This window comes from Propithecus coquereli, unplaced genomic scaffold, assembly GCF_000956105.1.
Source record: "Propithecus coquereli isolate 6110/MARCELLA unplaced genomic scaffold, Pcoq_1.0 Scaffold220, whole genome shotgun sequence".
NCBI classification, from domain to species: Eukaryota; Metazoa; Chordata; class Mammalia; order Primates; family Indriidae; genus Propithecus; species Propithecus coquereli.
The window spans coordinates 1,070,670-1,088,309 of record NW_012147190.1 but is presented as its reverse complement, the minus strand read 5'-3'; the positions used below and the strand labels follow the sequence as shown (position 1 = coordinate 1,088,309).

The 17,640-nt window shown below is 33.4% G+C and overlaps 1 protein-coding gene across 1 annotated transcript; it reads right to left on the bottom strand.

Annotated features, from left to right (window-relative positions):
- Positions 1 to 1,870: 1,870 nt before the first annotated feature.
- UBLCP1 (ubiquitin-like domain containing CTD phosphatase 1) lies at positions 1,871 to 17,077 on the bottom strand. Its single transcript, XM_012644785.1, has 10 exons — positions 17,047 to 17,077; positions 16,827 to 16,918; positions 16,345 to 16,430; positions 16,147 to 16,262; positions 15,011 to 15,109; positions 12,009 to 12,046; positions 11,393 to 11,491; positions 8,732 to 8,848; positions 4,078 to 4,205; positions 1,871 to 2,050 (listed from the first exon to the last, which is right to left on the bottom strand). Exons 1-10 carry the CDS (start codon positions 17,075 to 17,077, stop codon positions 2,023 to 2,025), a joined length of 834 nt encoding a protein of 277 aa, XP_012500239.1. The 3' UTR covers positions 1,871 to 2,022.
- Between the last annotated feature and the right edge of the window lie 563 nt (positions 17,078 to 17,640).

Genomic DNA, 17,640 nt, shown 5'->3' with positions numbered 1-17,640 from the left:
CAATAAGCCATGAGATGCAGCAAACTAAAACTCCCATACTCTATGAGGGTATTGATCACACATAACAGATTATCTCAGTAAGCCCAGTGACAATGTTCTCCCTAAGTGTCTTAATTAAGCATACCAGCTAATAAACTTTGGCTTGGGCACCACCTAATGGCAGAAAATATTTTTCAAAGATCCTGGCCAGGAGCAGTGGCTCATGCCTATATTCCCAGTGCTTTAGGAGGTGGTGGCTGTTTGATGCTCCAGTAAACAGGAGGGTCTGTTTGATGCTGTGGTAAACTGTGATTGTAAAATACCACTGCACTCCAGGCTAGGTAACAGAGTGAGATTCTAGCTCTGAAAATAAATAAATAAATAAAACCCTACTTTGCTTCCTGTGGCTAATTTTTGTATTTTAGCTTATACTGACTTAGAAAATGTCTGCTTTTTCCTGACCTATGTTAATAGTTCACTTTTTTTCAGCTCATCTTTTCTTTCCTCACATTGGTCTTGCCATTAGTTTATTTTTAAATATTTAGTTTTCTTAAAAAGATTAAGCTCCTTCTGTGCCTGCTTTGGAATAAGCTATCTTTCGCAGTGGGAAAATGTATCAATGAAATGAATACTCTAAAAAATTCTATTATCCTTAAATATTTAAATTTTGCTTCATAATTAAGAAACATTTTAATTATTTAAGAGTTCTCACTCTTCTGCACTGTATATTCTTATAATAACTTGTCACACAAAAAATAGTGTATGTTTCTGAAAACAGTACTTATTAAAATTCAGTAATTTAGCATATCTAATTAGCTGCTAAGACCAATTCTTAATGAATAGTAATATACACACCTTTGACACTATACACATTGAATTTTTTTCAAGAAGTCCTTGCCTGAACCTAATGTTCATTTTGTGATTCAGCAGAGGTAAAATATTTGGGGCAATATGGAACAGATAGCCAATGTTTTAAGAAAAGATATTTATTATTTACACCACTGAAATTAGTCCTGTAAGAACAATATACACCATGTTTCTTTAAAAGGATCAATTCCTTTCAAATACAAGAACTGTATAAAGCAACAATGTCAACACAAAACAGTGGTCACATTACATATCTGCAGGCTTGAGCATTGCAAATAATATATTTTTTTAATCTTATGGCTAGATATTTTCACTGAAACACAGTGTTAGCACTTAGACAAGATATATCTTGAACAGAACAAAAACTTTTTGCTCATGCTTTTTAGGGCTGAATCAGTAATATGACCTATTTAAAAACGTATTGCCTTTAATTGTTTTTATGACAATGGTTTTAGGCAGAATAGCTTCTACTTAGCCACTGAAAAGAGACACACTCTTGTTCCTTAGTTTTATTCTTCAATTTCATGTTTTCTATTTCTTATACTAGGACATAGATGTATCACGACTGACGTTTTCCAGTTTTAATTAAAGAACACTTACACACATACAGACCAAATGGAGACAGCTCAGAATTCAGAAATGTAACTAGTACAGAACAGAAATTGTGTCTATGACAAAGGAATAAAAAATTCTTGGTAATTTTAAGCGTAACAAACTAGGTTCTTTATTTGAAAAAAAATTTGTTCTTTTTTTTTTTGGTTTTAAAGGGAAAAGCATTAGTTTCAAGATGGGTTTGGTCTCAGATTTAGTCGGACAATAACACGAGACAAAAACGTTAAGACATAACTTGTTTCCAAAGTCACAAAATGGCATTGTTGAGTATGTATTTTTTCCCACTTTTTTTTTCTTCGTGGGGGAAAAAAACCCTCAGTAATCAATGCTGGAGAAAATATTTTCCAAGAGTAACAGAATATTCATATTGGGGAAAAAACATTTTTTAGCATATTGCTATGATCTTCAGAAAATATAAAATTAAATTTACAAAAAACTGGAAGACCAAGTATAAGCAGTCTGGCATTTGCTTCAGTGTCCAGCACTATAATAATGATCTCGAGCATAAAAGCAAGAAGTTCATGGATCTCAAGTATCTTCAGTAACTGCCAGTATAACCTGTAACTACTGTCCTTGCTTCTTTGAGAGATACCTGCAAGAAATAAAGATGTCGAAACTGTACCATGTTGAATTCATGGGGACCCCCTAACTCTCCTTCCAAAGGAGTTTATTTTAATGATAAAACTCTTCAAGATGAGTATGATTAATAATCACTAACACCTGTTGATTATGTGCCATGCGCTGTTCTGAGAACATTTACTAATTCTTTCAGTCCTCATAACAGCTCTATGAGGATTTTCTATTAGAAATTATTCCTATTTTATAGGCACAAACAACTTAAGCAATTCGCCCAAATTCGCACGGCTAGAAAGTGGCAGAGCGCAGATTCAAAACAAAGCTCCAGAGCTTACACTCCTTTACTATCATTCCATACTGCCTTACTTACAAATATAAAAGTCGCTATCTTCATTGTATTGTAATTTCTAAATGTAACTCAAACTCCATTTAAAGATCTTATTTTTCTTACATAAAGACAGTGGTCCAAAGATGCTAAAGGACTCTGATCAAGAGTATAAAAGATGCAAGATGTTAATTTACTAAGCAAATTTTTCTTCATATTATTTAATAGGAATCTACCACTAAATTAAAAATTCTATCTCCATTTCTCACATTTATCAACTACTATAATTTGTGATGTGGGGGTGGGGAAAGAGTTCTTAAAATCAGCAAACTTGGACACTTTTTTTTTTTTAATGGAGACAGGGTTTTGCTCTGTTGCCCAGGATAGAGTGCAGTGGTGTCATCAAAGCTCACTACAACCATAAATTCCTGGGCTCAAGCAATCCTCCCGCCTCAGCCTCCCAAGTAGCTGGGACTACAGGCACACGCCACCATACCCGGTTAATTTTCCTATTTTTGTAAAGATGGGGTCTCGATATGTTGTCCAGTCTGGACTCCAACTCTAAGCCTCAAGCAATCCTCCCACCTCAGCCTCCAAAAGTGCTAGGATTACAAGCATGAGCCACGGCGCCCGGCACTTAGACACATGTTTATAGTGTACTCTGCTCGCTTTGTGGCACTGCACTAAGCATCTACTATCTCTATGACTAAGTTACATTATCTATAATTTGCAGATGGGGATAAAAATGCCTGCTTTATCTTTCTATTAGGATCATGAGACTCTAATAAGAAGCTATGTGTCAAAGTGATCTGAAAAGCCAAAAGTGGAATTTGAAAAGCCAAAGTGTTGTTACACAAATAGTTTCCTTTGTTGCTGTATTACTGGAACCAGATGTTTAAATTACTTGTAGTACATAGTAATCCCTTCCACTTCTCCAGAGGTTCCCTGCCTCAAAATCTTGATGCTTACATGCAATCTGTATCTAGATTTGTGCATACATTTATGCTTAGAAAAAAGACTGGAAGACTATATAACAAGATGGTAATAGTGGTTATCTTCCGAAAGGAAAATCAAGAGTAATTGTTTTTTCGGTGGAATAAAGTTTTCTACTTTTTCTGCTACACACAGAAGTTACTTGTAATTTTTAACACTATTCAGGACATTTTTAAATGTATTTTATTTTATCCTTACATTATGTTACAGTATGAGAACAGGGATTACATTCCTATGCGATTCATAAAGGAGTGGCCTATCTAATGTCATAAAATAATTTACAGGTAGCAGCATGAAGGTATACTAGTCACTCAAGTCCTCTCTACTAGAAGTATTAAAGAGTTTATGAGATGTGCGTTTATAAACAAGTTAGAGGTTAAGACAAATGGGGAAAATACTGTCTGAGGGATGTCACTGGATTAGAAAATATTTTGGGCTGGGCATGGTGGTTCACGTCCATAATTTCAGCACTTTGGGGAGGCAGAAGGATCGCTTGAGCCCAGGAGTTTGAGGCTGCAGTGAGCTATAACCATGCCACTGTATTCCAGCCTGGGTGACAGGCTGGGACCCTGTGTCTTAAAAAGAAAAAAAAAAAAGAAGAAGAAGAAGAAAACTTTTTAGAATTCACACAATTTAAATAAAAATTATAAGTTATGTATATACCACGTTCACTAGATAATTTTTTCATTCATTAAAGAGGAAATGAATAAGCAATTAGCACTTACCTTTCCCAATATTTGTGATTTAGCTCCAAAAAGTCATCTAATTTTGCTATTTCCTTGAGGTACTGAGTTAATTTTAAAAGTTCTTTGTCTTTATCTCGATTTAAGTGTGCTTTCATAAAAGGTCTTATCTATTAGGAAACAAACATTATTCAACATTTCACATTGCAATAAGGAAAACAATAAATCTACACAATTCTATCATTTGAGTTAATGAGGCCAAAATATCACCAAGGATATCAGTACTAAAATTTACTTTTCTATTATCCTAAGCTTAATAAACAGAAAGTCATATATACTGTTTATAATACAAATTAAAAGCTCTTCCACCTATTTTACCTAACATTACCTTTTCAGTCTGAGCCTGATAATACCAGCTTTCTTACAGCACTTGAACCCCCCATATGGCTACTCTACTTTGCAAAACTGTTTAGACTTTTCCCTTCTATCATTTTAGTTGCTTCTTACTAATTAATTTCATTTACATTATTTCATTCATAAAAAGTTACCCCAAATACAAGCTTGATCTGGCAGGGAAGTAAGACAAATTTTAACATTAATAATTTTCATTTATTTTTCTATGAAATTTTTACATGGCTGAGATATCATGATACTTTCTATAACCTGTCTTCTCCCACATTTTATAATATGCATTTTTCTTCATCATTAATTTCTCCATAAAAACCATTTCGTAATTATGCAAGTTTTCCATAAAAAGTCATAGTTTCAAAATTTTTAGGATGAAAAGGATTCATTTAAAAAGTATTACTTCAAATTATAAAAGTCAGGATAGTAGACGGGGGTGGGAGACTACAAACAGTAAGGGATAGTATATCTTGACTTGGGTGGTAGTTATATCAATGCAAATGTTTATGTGCAATCTACATCTAGATTTGTGCATACATCTGCGCTTAGAAAAAAGACTAGAAGACTATATACTAAAATGGTAATAATGGTTATCTTTGGAAAGGAAAATCATGAGTAATTATTTTTTCAGTGGAATAAAGTTCTCTTTAGAATAATTATCTTTACAACAATTTCTTAAACTATACATTTTATGCACTTTTATGTTATAGCTCCAATAACAAGTTTTGCTTTTTTAAAGACATCAGCTGAAGTATCTTTATACAACTCAAGATAGCCTCTCAAAAACTTTTCATTAATTTTAGATAAAATGATATGTCTGGGATTTGCTTCAAAATATTACGAAGGAAGTAGGTACCATAGAGCAAACATAATCATCCACGAATTAATAAGCTACTTAAACTGGAGACAGATACATGGGAGTCTGTTAAACAATTCTGTGCAGTTTTGTTTATGTTTGAATTTTTCTGTTATATCTTTTTTAGAAAAAAAATTACACATACTCCTAAAGCACACATGTAAGGACTGAGTAAATCATATTTAGCAAAGTATTAACATATCCTTATTCTGATTTGTAGAAAATTCAAATTGGTCATTCGTTATTAACTTTACATAGTAACACTGAAAAATGATTGACATTTAATCATTTAATCACTTACTGAGAAGTAAAAACAGTGAGCCCAAAGGAATCTTACTACCACAGCTATCAAGAATAGGAAAGATTTTAAATATTTTTTATATATTTTTCTTCTGTCATTGGAAAAAAACATCACCAGTCTGAAATGGAAAGAACATTTTCCCAGATGTTCTACTCTCATCAGCAACAGCTTGGTGCCAAAGACACCCACAGCTGTCAGGTGGGCTCCCAAGATGCTTTAAGGGAACCATAAGAGCTATCAGAGTGAGTCTGCCCAGATGCAAACATATGTGGGAGATCTCACTTCCTAACAGGTAGTTTGGCAGTGCTGTTTCACAGCAGCAGCAGTGAAGGTGGGGGATCAAGAAGATGCTCTACAGGGCTTTGCCTAGGACCTAGGGCTGGGAATAAACAGAAGCATGATATGATGATGTAATGAAAAGTTTCCGCACAGTCCTGGGCAATATATTAATAGTAATGTTTTAAAGTACTCCTTCATTTAACTCCTAAAGACTACAAAGGCAACACAGTAACTTTTAAACTACAAATATGCAACGTACCAAAGTGGTTCTACCTTTAAACAATAGGAAAGAATTTAGAACTGAAAGAGAAAATACAGGGTCAGTGGCTGGTAAATAAGATTTTCAACTCAAGGCCCTGCTTAGAGTATTCTTACTTTCTAAACATTTGGTCTCAAGCACTATTAAACAACAAAACTAAAATACTCCAATGATACTGTTGCTAAAATTAAAAAAAAATAAACTAATTTAGAGTGAAAAAAATCTCTTATTTACCTAATTGACTTCACTTGTTCCACTATAATCATTGTTTACTGCACCATTTTTCAAAATTGATCTAAGTGATCACTAGGAGGACAGACAACATATATGCCCATCATCTTATTGTCTCGCATCAAAGAAATATTTTTAGAAACTTAAGATGGTCTAGATTAGCTGAATTCTCTTATATCGTTTCCTTATATAGACAATAAAAATGGAGTTTTCAGAATATCAGCTGTTCTATCCATGACCGACATTCATAATTTTTAGTTCAATATTTTATTCATATTCACAATACCTTCCATATATTTCAAACCTTAAGATTGGCAAGCTTATGTTATTAGAACTTAACCATTTAAAAAATAAGCAGTCATATTTTTAAGATCTGTATGAAATCTTTTGATTTCTACCAAAGTACATTATGAAACCATGATAATGAAGCATGGTATTTAAGAATATTTCTCAATTTAAAAACTGCTTGTATGTCAAATGGACAGATCATTAATAATTACCTTAAAAGAGGTTTTCAAAAGGAGACACGCAAGACATCACCTCTGGAATGCCTAAAAATACCTCCTGAATTAGAATTTTGGGGGATAGGGACATACATATTTTTAGGAATTCCTTCAGTGAGTCCAACGGGTACCCCAGTTTTTAAAAAACCCTGCTGTAAACTAGAAACCCTGCTGTAAACTAATATCGTCTCTCTGTCAAGAGATGAGTAGGGCCCAAATATTGGTTAGGAAAACAAAGTTTCTTATAAATACACATGAAACTAATGCTTTTATTTTTTTAAAAAGCTAAAGGTTGCCGGGCACGGTGGCTCACGCCTGTAATCCTAGCACTCTGGGAGGCCGAGGCGGGCGGATTGTTTGAGCTCAGGAGTTCGAGACCAGCCTGAGCAACAGCGAGATCCCGTCTCTACTAAAAATTGAAAGAAATTAATCGGACAACTAAAAATATACAGAAAAATTAGCTGGGCATGGTGGCGTGTGCCTGTAATCCCAGCTACTCGGGAGGCTGAGGCAGAAGGATCGCTTGAGCCCAGGAGTCTGAGGTTGCTGTGAGCTAGGCTGACATCACTGCACTCTAGCCCAGGCAACAGAGTGAGACTCTGTCTCAAAAAAAAAAAAAAAAAAAAAAAAGCTAAAGGTCTCCTCAAAAATCATTCCTTAAACATCATGACCTCACCCCTTGCAAAATTAGTTTCAGAGAAAATTAGGTTTATGTCAATCAAATCTTTTCTCAAGACTCAAGAAGACATTTTTCTACCTTATACCTGGTGAACTACATACAGGAAAGTACTTCTTCCAAAACCTTAAACAGAAACCATTTTCTTAAGGATTACATAACCGCTTTTCTTCCAAGTCAACAGCTTTTATATTTGTGGCAATTCACTACCTAGATGAACATTCTATACCTAGACTATCCTTATTGTATACTAAAGACCAAATCAACAGTCTACAAGGAAGGCTTCAAAAATATACTTTTTAAGTTTTTCTCTCTTATCTTTAAAACCACCCAGCTGGTGGAAAACTTCAGGACCGAGAACAAAAATATCTTAGAGTTAGGATTTCCACTTCAAATGGAAACTCCATTCACATTAGTACCATAATAGAGAGCTACTTTTTCCATTTTCATATTGTACAAACATGTAACTACAGGTACCAGAAATTTTTAGGTTTCAAATTTCTCTCTCACCTGGTACCAGGATTAAATCTCACTATCATGTGTATACAAGATTGCGTGCGACTGCATGCTAAGATCGTTACTGACCTATGAACCAAGTCACCAGATTCTAACCCAAATTCTGTCATTAACCAATTACATACATGATCTTGGGGAGGTCATGAACTTCATCATCCTCAGATTGTTTCTAAAGAAAGCAGGCAAGATGACTGTGGTTCCTTCCAATGCTGGCATTTTATAATTCTAATACCTGCACTTGCCCTGTATGAATTTTCAAAAACCTCTTTAGTTTCAGTTTAAAAAGGAAAAAACAAAGTACCCTGACTGCCAGCTCTCCAGCTAACCAGAACATCAGAAATTCCAAGATTTGTATCCTTAATAAAGTGACTGATGACTTCTTTTTGTTACTAAAAGCCAACAATCCCATGTTGCTCCCACAGAGTTAATTAAAAATAAAATACTCGGATGAGTTGGCTAACTAAGGAGGTATCAATGCAAAAGACAGGATGTTCAATTTTATATGAATTTTTCTAAATACTTAAACTTTTCTTGCCTGTGAGAATAAGAATACAGTACTTCCAAAAATTTATGAAATTCAACACTGCTTACCACAAAAGTTCCATACCACAGAAGTTCTACCACATGGTCCAGATTATGTGAGCATATAGGAAGTAAAAATATGTCTTACCTTTAGTCCATTCTGCGGGTTCATTAGAAAATTTCTTCCTATATCATCAAACATAATGGTGTTTTTTTTGCTGTAAAACTCCGAAAACTTTCCCCATATAACACCAAGAGGCTTTACCTTAGAATAAAAGTTTAGACTTAACTCAAATTTTATCAATAGTTCATCCTATCTTAAAAGCAGAGATACTGCAAACTGACAGAAGAACAAATAATGCCAGAGTGTTCCTTCTTTCTGTAAGATGGCTGTGAGCTATCATAAATGCAATCCACTTTAAAGCACAATGTATCTCTTGCAATGTTCAAACTTCTGAAAGGTTTATCAATGTCCAACTGGGCTAAGCCCATTATAAAACTTTCCATAATTTTAACATGAAGATTTTGGGTCAAAGAAAGAGTAATTATTTAATTTAAAAACTAAGGATCTAAATTGTTTAGATGTCTGCTAAGCACACGACTTCCTGGGCTAATGTGAGCCCTCTCAGAGCTTTGGAGTAACATGGGGCCTCTTTTCAAAATGAGAACACCTCAGTGAGAGAAAATGTATCTGGTTCTTTTAATTGACAATTTAAACATTTTATAGAAGAAAAAGTGATTTTTTTCTTTAACTCAGTGGCACAGATGCATAATTTCTAGGGCATTTGATTGCTTAACTTCAAAAGCACCCTAATTTGTAAATTCTTGCTCTTATTTCTGAATTCTTAAACTGAAGCTTCACAGAGATAATTCCTTATATAGTCATATCTGTTGGTACTTGCATAAAGTCTCTGCTAAGAGTATACAAGAAATAAGTGATTGCCTCTAGGTAGAATAAGTGGCTGGGGGGCCAGGTGGAAGGAAGACTTTTCATTAGATACTTCACATTGTTTTTGAGTCATGTGAATGTATTACGCATTCAGAAAATTTTTTAAATAAATTCATTTTTAGAAGAAAATTACCTTTGCTGAAGGGCGGAATCTCATTTATGATAATTTATGTAAGATTATATGGTAATAACACTTATATGAAATTAAGTGGTAATAAATAAATGGTGGAAAAAGTTGTCTCTTTAAAATGTTTTTCTCCTTCCGTAATTTATTTTAACATGAAGAAAGCTTTTTCCTTCCTAGTGTCCTGTCTACTGCAAAGAATGTTATTGAAATATTTTGATTTTACTAAAATTTTATTTTTCTGATTTTTCTTCACTATTTGCTTACTATTGAAACAAAACTCTCCAAATACTTGAAGACAAAAATATAGGAATTGATACAATAAGCCATATTCTTGGTTTTCTTTTTAGCTAACAAAAGCCTCAAGAAATATGACGACAGAGGTCACTCTTTATGACATCCAGAATTGGAAATCCTACATCCTTTTAAAAAGTGCTACTATTTGGTAATTAGGCCAAGTAACGTTTGTTCCCCAAAACATGGACTAGTTTGTTCTCAACTAGAAAAATAATACCGCTGACCACAGAAAAATTTGAAAACACAGAAAAACATAAAGGAAAATTTTAAATCATCTATAATATAGTCAGTACTAAGGATAACAACTAGATATTCTGAGGTATTTACCTCCAGGCTTTTTTACATACAGCAGCAGCCTCGGGAGAGTTCACAGAGTCTTTGTTTAGCTAAGGGGAATTCCGATCCAAATAAAGATTAAGAACTATTTTCTAATGGCTTGCAAACATTGCTCTCTAAAATACTTCTTTCACTTTAAGTATCACGAAACTTTTTAAATCATTAAATATTCTATTACATCAAATGACTAGCTGCCTTCCACTGTATGGATAACAATTTATATATCCAATTCCCTATTGCTGGATATTGAGAATTATTTTTATTCCTTTAATGTTTCACAAACACTACATTTAACATTGGCCAAAATTCTTTTTAATGTTAAGATTTTGTAAATGTGTTATTTTACTTTAGTAGGCAATTAATTATATTTTCCCCCTAATGTATGCAGTACTTCCTTTATTGAGCAAGTCCCCATGCCCTTAAGCCACTCTATTTATGATTTTGATAATTTTAATACTATCTCCCCAAGCTTTCCTAATATCCTAAGTTCTCCCCGATTCCTATTAGTTTGTGTGCTTTCAAAAGGCAGGGACCACGCCTCACTCATCTCTTTATTCCCGCAGTGCCTATCACAGGGCCTTGTAGTAGTAGGTGCTCAATGATGAATAGCTACTTAAGTAAACACACTGAACAACCCTAATCTTTTTAGCCCAATCTTTTTCTCTGATGATTCTTGCTGCTATTCTCTAGTGCTACACATGTATCATCCCAAAGTATATGTATCATGATGCATTTGTTTCCTGTTATCAGTTTCAAGTAGGGCAGGGTGAGTATGCTTTGGTTTGTTTCTAGTACATTCCTTGATGATATTATTTTTCTCACCTACTCTATCCAGCAACACTATGCTGTCATCATCACAGGACAATTATCCATGACCACAAGTTCCTTTCTTGACGTCCCTGCTTCAAGATCCTTAATTTTATCATTAAAATTCAAATCTTTTAACCTTTAATACATTTTCCTATGTCAAAACTCGACTGCCACTTTACTATCCATTCAGATGAATTTCTAAACTTTTCCTGTAATTTATTTCATCAGTATAAAGACTAAAAGTACATTAGAAAATAACTACATCTTTAAATATAAGTAAAATGACTTCTTACATCTATTAATCCTCTCCTTGGAGTATGCACTGTTATCATAGCAGCACTGTCCAACATGAAGGTAATCTTATAATTTGCATTTGTGCTCACTCCCAGCTCCTAAAAACACAAATATTCATGAGGTTAAAATACAATAATATGGCAAATTCCAGGCTTTCTCAATATTCTAACTGCAATTTCCCATAATGCCAACTTTCTACTCCATTGGCTGCTACATCTTGCTAAACAACTATCAAGTATTTTAGTTTCACTTAGCTAAGTCAATAAAATGGCAGTTCAAGGAAAATAAACTAGAACAGATTACTTCCTAATTTACTAATTTAGAAGAGCATCACCTCTTTAAGTATTACACACCAAAGCAAAAGAAGGAAAATAAAGTATTATTGTAAAATAGGTGAGAAAAGGGGGGAAGCTTAGCTGTACTTTTTCTTTAAAAACACTTAGGCATTCAGTGCAATCCACCATTAAACAGACTTTAAACACTACTCCTGATATTAGCAGTTATTTATCTACTAAACACCCTCCAATAAGAATAAAATTAATTCCGTTCCAGAACTTTTAACAAGACAAATGCAGTTTCAAAACATTTTTAAATGGATTTTTTTCTAACACTTACTTTCATTTTAGCTTCAATCCACTTCATATTTGTTGCAGCTAAAACATGAAGAATGATAATACATATGAAAAGTTTGAATTTCATTTTTTTTTTTTTTTTTGAGACAGAGTCTCACTCTTTTGCCCAGGCTAGAGTGCCGTGGCATCAGCCTAGCTCACAGCAACCTCAGACTCCTGGGCTCAAGCGATCCTCCTGCCTCAGCCTCCCGAGCAGTTGGGACTACAGGCATGCGCCACCATGCCCGGCTAATTTTTTCTATATATTTTTAGTTGTCCAATTAATTTCTTTCTAATTTTAGTAGAGACGGGGTCTCACTCTTGCTCAGGCTGGTCTCGAACTCCTGAGCTCAAACAATCCGCCCGCGTCGGCCTCCCAGAGAGCTAGGATTACAGGCATGAGCCACCGCGCCTGGCCTTTCATTTTCAAAAATATGTATAATTAAGTTTCCTAAGCAAGACTAAAAGTTTAAATGCATCACAAATAACAGTCCGTAGCATATTTATGGTGATCTTTTTAATATTTATAAAAACAAACTTATATTAGTGTATCTTCAAGACAGAATAAAATTTTAAAACTTCTGTCTATAAGATACAAGTAACCAATGCTCAAAAGAACTCCGAAGGTAAGAAATTTATAAATGAAGATCCAAATTCCCTTTCAAAAACAGCCCTGCCACTATTCTCTATCAATTCCAAACTTAAATTTAGAGTGCCTGGATCACAGCTTTCTTCCTACTTTCTTCCTACACGTTCCTACTTCCAGACAATGCGCAGGTATATACAGTATGTCCACGTAAGAATATTGTTGCAGGTCAAAAGTTTATTTTGAAGACTAACTAGATTGAATGAAAATCTGCATTTTGTCAGCCTCAGTAAACTCAATGCTCATTGAGTCTAGCAGGTTATAACAAAAAATCTGAGACAAATTCATAAAGTGTACCTACTTTATGTATCTGCTCACTGTCAGACATTAACCAGTTTTGGGATCACCGATATCAAAATTCAATCCTCATCTTTATGTGCTCTTCTGGTCCCAAGTTACTAGACCAAACTATGTAAGTATTACCAAGTAAAATATTTAAGAAGAGAAAAAGCAGTTTAATTATTTAAAGTGTGTGTGTTTTTTAAAAGCAAAAGAGGTATCTGAGTTCTCAAAATAAAAATCTTTAGCACACACAGACACCAAGCACAAGAATCACCTTACATGTAAAACTGGTCAGCTGAACTAAAATTTTAGAGATTGTTGTATCTATGATGAAAACATCACAAGACAGGAAAAAAAATGTTTAATGCAGTATTTATTTTGTATCTATAATTTCCAGATACAAAACAAAAAGACTCACAGCTAAAAAAATTGTTTCTAATTATTAAGTAACTATTATATGTCAGACATGGTGCTAGTTGCTGTATTGATATTTCTATTCCTACAACTAACCTGTAATATAGGTTTAGATATTATCATTTCTCAGATGAGGAAACTAAAGCCCAGAGATGAAATGACCTGCCCAGTATCACACAGTAAGCAAAGAGCCAGAATGAAAACCTTAGTGTATTTATTAATAGTTCCGAAGTGAAGTGCCCTTTTCAATATACTACCACAAAATATCATAGTTTACAAAAATAACTTATTTTAAATACATGATTACAAAAGATTCTCTAGATTTCTAAGTGTAGTTTAATAACAATTGGAGGATACACTTTTTTCTCAAGTGTTATTTTTAGATGTCAAAGTTGTTAAACAAAAATTTGCTTACCAGGAAACTTTCTATACCTTATTTTATTAATCCAGAGAATTACTGTATTTTAACCATGTTTTTAATCTGAACACCTGTGAATTCATATTATCACTGAACAATGAAAGTACTCTGATTATAAGGAAAAACACAAAGCAAATTTATAGACTCTAACAACTATGTGTCTTCTCATCAAAGATCTAGAATAATTAAATGTAGCACCTGTAATAGATGATATTTTATTTAATTCACAATGAGGATAACTCTTCTCTGTTTATAACACTGCCAAGAGGCAACTGTTAATATTTTTGGGGAGATGGGATATAAGTCAATGCATTGCTTTATTTTTCGAGAAAATCCTGCTACAAAAAAAGGTCAATTGAACTAAATAGCGCACTTAGTAATACAGTAGATTTTTTCCTTGGATCAAACTCATTATCTTATCACAGACCTGTATGTTTCTGCAATGGTCTACAGACCACAAATTGAGGAACATTACTTTAGTCTATATATTAATTTTTCCTTAAAAAGTTCATGTTGCTTTTCTTTATTTCTGGAGAAGTACATCACTGTTATTTATCTTTCTCCAAGTGATTTGAAACTGGAGTAAGGAAGAAAGGAGAAAGCAACAATATTCTGAAGCATCAAGAATTCCACAGCAAAGATCAGAAAGAAAAACTTCTAATTGAGGTGGGGCCATTGTGAAAATGAGGCCATTTTTATTCTAATATTATAATGTACTCTTGTCCTATACTTACCTATATCAGTGGTATTTGGCAAATATATGTGTCAGTTTTTTGGGGTTTTTTTTTTTTTTTTTTTGAGATAGGGTCTTGTTTTACTGCCCTGGTTATAGTATATAGTGGTGTCATCATAGCTCACCGCAACTTCAAACTCCTGGCTCAAGCAATCTTCCTGCCTCAGCCTCCTCAGTAGCTGGGACTACAGGCATATGCCACCATGCCCAGCTAATTTTTCTATTTTTTGTAGAGACAGGGTCTTGCTCTTGCTCAGGCTGGTCTTGAAATCCTGACCTCAAGCAATCCTCCTGCCTCGGCCTCCCAAAGTGCTAGGATTACAGGCATGAGATGCCACGCCCAGCCATATGTGTCAGTTTATACTGTGATGCATGCTTTCATTTTAGCAATCTGCTAAAAATGAAAACTGTTTCATATTTAAACACAGGTCATTTTAAATCACGTTTTATAGAGCAAAATAATATAAGGAACAATGCTATTTCCACATAAATCTAAATAAATATACAGCTTACACCAAATAACAATGTCATAATCTTCATATGCAGATGTTAGGAATTCATGAAGATATGGCCGCATTAATTCTACCCCAGTCTCTGCACAAGACCTGTGGTCTAAAAGAAAATTGATCATAAATGATTATTAATTTATACCCAATATCAATGAAATTATTATAAAATGTAATATGTTATGAAATGTAATATAAACATTCAATTGCAAACTGTTTCAGACTGGATTACATTGGCTAACAAAGAAATGTCTTCCAAAGCACACAATTTAAAATCCTTGAGATTCAATTTTAGTTGATCAGTTATGCTCAATGTGTGAAGAGCAATACTGAGAATTCAGGCTTAAAGCAGCGAACTGTAAACTGTTTTCTCATCTAGCCTCTAAAATTTAGATGTTATTTTATGATAATAAAAACAAAGTAGGTCCACCTATACTCACATTTAGTCATCTACTTTGCAGATGTAATCACATTTCAACAAAATGACAGTCTAATTAATTTAATTTTAAAATAAACATACATTAACTTATGATATGGATTTAACGTTTAGGATTAGAAGTAAATAAATTCTAATATCATGAGTTAACTATTTCTTGCCAATATTAGAGGATAAGATGAACATCTTCTTTTTTGATTGATATGAAAAATTTTAAATTCAAGAATCTGCTTGAATATAATTAAACAGAAAACCAGGGATAAAAATAAAAAAGTTTTTTAGATATTCCTCATAAACATCTAAATGTTAATCAATAGGGAATAACTTGGTTAAATTATGATGCATCCACAAATTAGAATACTGGGTAGCCAAAAAATATATACTTATATTTATATGTTTAATTTACAATCAATATTATTTAATGACTGAGAAGATATTCAGTCTATCACTAAGTAAAAGATAAAAGATAACATACACACACACTAGAAGACACACATGAAAATATTAAGAGTGGTCATCCTTGGGTCTCATGAATACAGATGACTTCTTTTTTTGCTTATCTGTATTTTCTAAAATGAATAATTTATTTTGTAATAAGAAAAGCTTTCAAATATTTCTTGTGAACCACGAGTTGCTGAAAAAAAAAAAAACAGAAAAAAACGTTGTTGTGGGTAACAGAAGATGAAAAGCATTATTAACTGACTTACCAAATAATGTATAATCAACATCTAGTACCAAAAGCTTTTTCCCTTCCCTGGGAGGATTCAAAATTTCCACTTTGTACTCTTTTACTCTGCGAGAAATTTTCAGTAGGTTTTCTTCCCTAATGAAAAAAATAAAATCAGTTGAAATATTCACTATTTCCCACATGACAACCAGTTTCTTCTAAAGAGAAAAGCACTTACCTATTTTCTACTTCAACTACTTCATCTTCAATATCAAAGTCATTGACAACATCATCATTGTCAGGGGGTGGACCTAAGACATCTTCCTATTAAGAGGGAAAAAAGTTTTGTTTTACCATATTATCTTTAATATAACAAATACACACATAAAATAAAAATCAAACGACAGGTACAATTTGAGTTCAAGAGCCTTCCAAGCACACGCTGGAAAATTTCCACAATTAATAATTCATCATATATGTCCCCTGGACAGATTTACCATGTTAAATTTGACCATTGGGCTACTACTATACTTACAGCTAACTATACACTGAAATGTTCCCCAGCATTTTTCTGCTGAGTTAATACTACATTCACTGTGCAGTTTTTTTTAACTGACTGCTAGACTGACAATTTTACCACAATTAAAACTATGATACAACAGTGGAGTATAAATCATAATATCTTCAAAGGGACAAATGGTAACAAAAGTAAACATTTACCAAGCTCTCCTCACGAGTTCCCATCATCATGATTTTAGTATTTGGTTTCAGTTTGAGAGCTCCAAGCTTAACATCATTTTCTGCTGGTTTGCCTACAATACAAGCAAATGACTGTTTTCTCACTAAAGTTCAGGTGCTGGTTTCACTATTCCATTACACAAAACCCTAACATTAAAAGATTTGGTATGAATGCCACAGCAGTTTTTGTTGTTTTTCTTACATGAACAAATTATTACTGCTGAATCAGTCATATCTAAGACACTAAGAAGTCAAAACTAATACAAGGGTTGTTTTTCCCCAATTCCATTATAGTAGAACATCTTTATTCAACTAACTAAACAAAATAAATTCATGTTTGTTGTTCAGGATAAAGAAAACTTTTCCAGAAAGCCTTAAAAATTGACTGCCTAAGATAAAACTGGAGATTTACTGTTACTCAAAACTATTCCTTCAATAACATGATAAACACGAACACCATAAAAATCCCTTATAAACTGAATATGAACATGACCTAATAATTCTTAAATGGCATCTTTACTTTTGAAACAGAAAAGATAATTTGGGGAGAGTACAAGGCCAAAGCTGTAATGAAAGTGTTGTGCTAAAAGACACATGTCAGAAAATAATGACAGTTTCACCTGGGACTTCTGTAGCAAAGGTTTAACAAGCAAACACCAGCTGTCTAAGGAATCAAAAGTGATTTTAATAATGGTAGTATTTTCAAGTAAAAATATTCTTATTTTTACCACTAATATAATTTTAGGAATATTTCTGTCAAAGAAATCTTCAAAGAGAAAGACTTATTAAAGAAAAG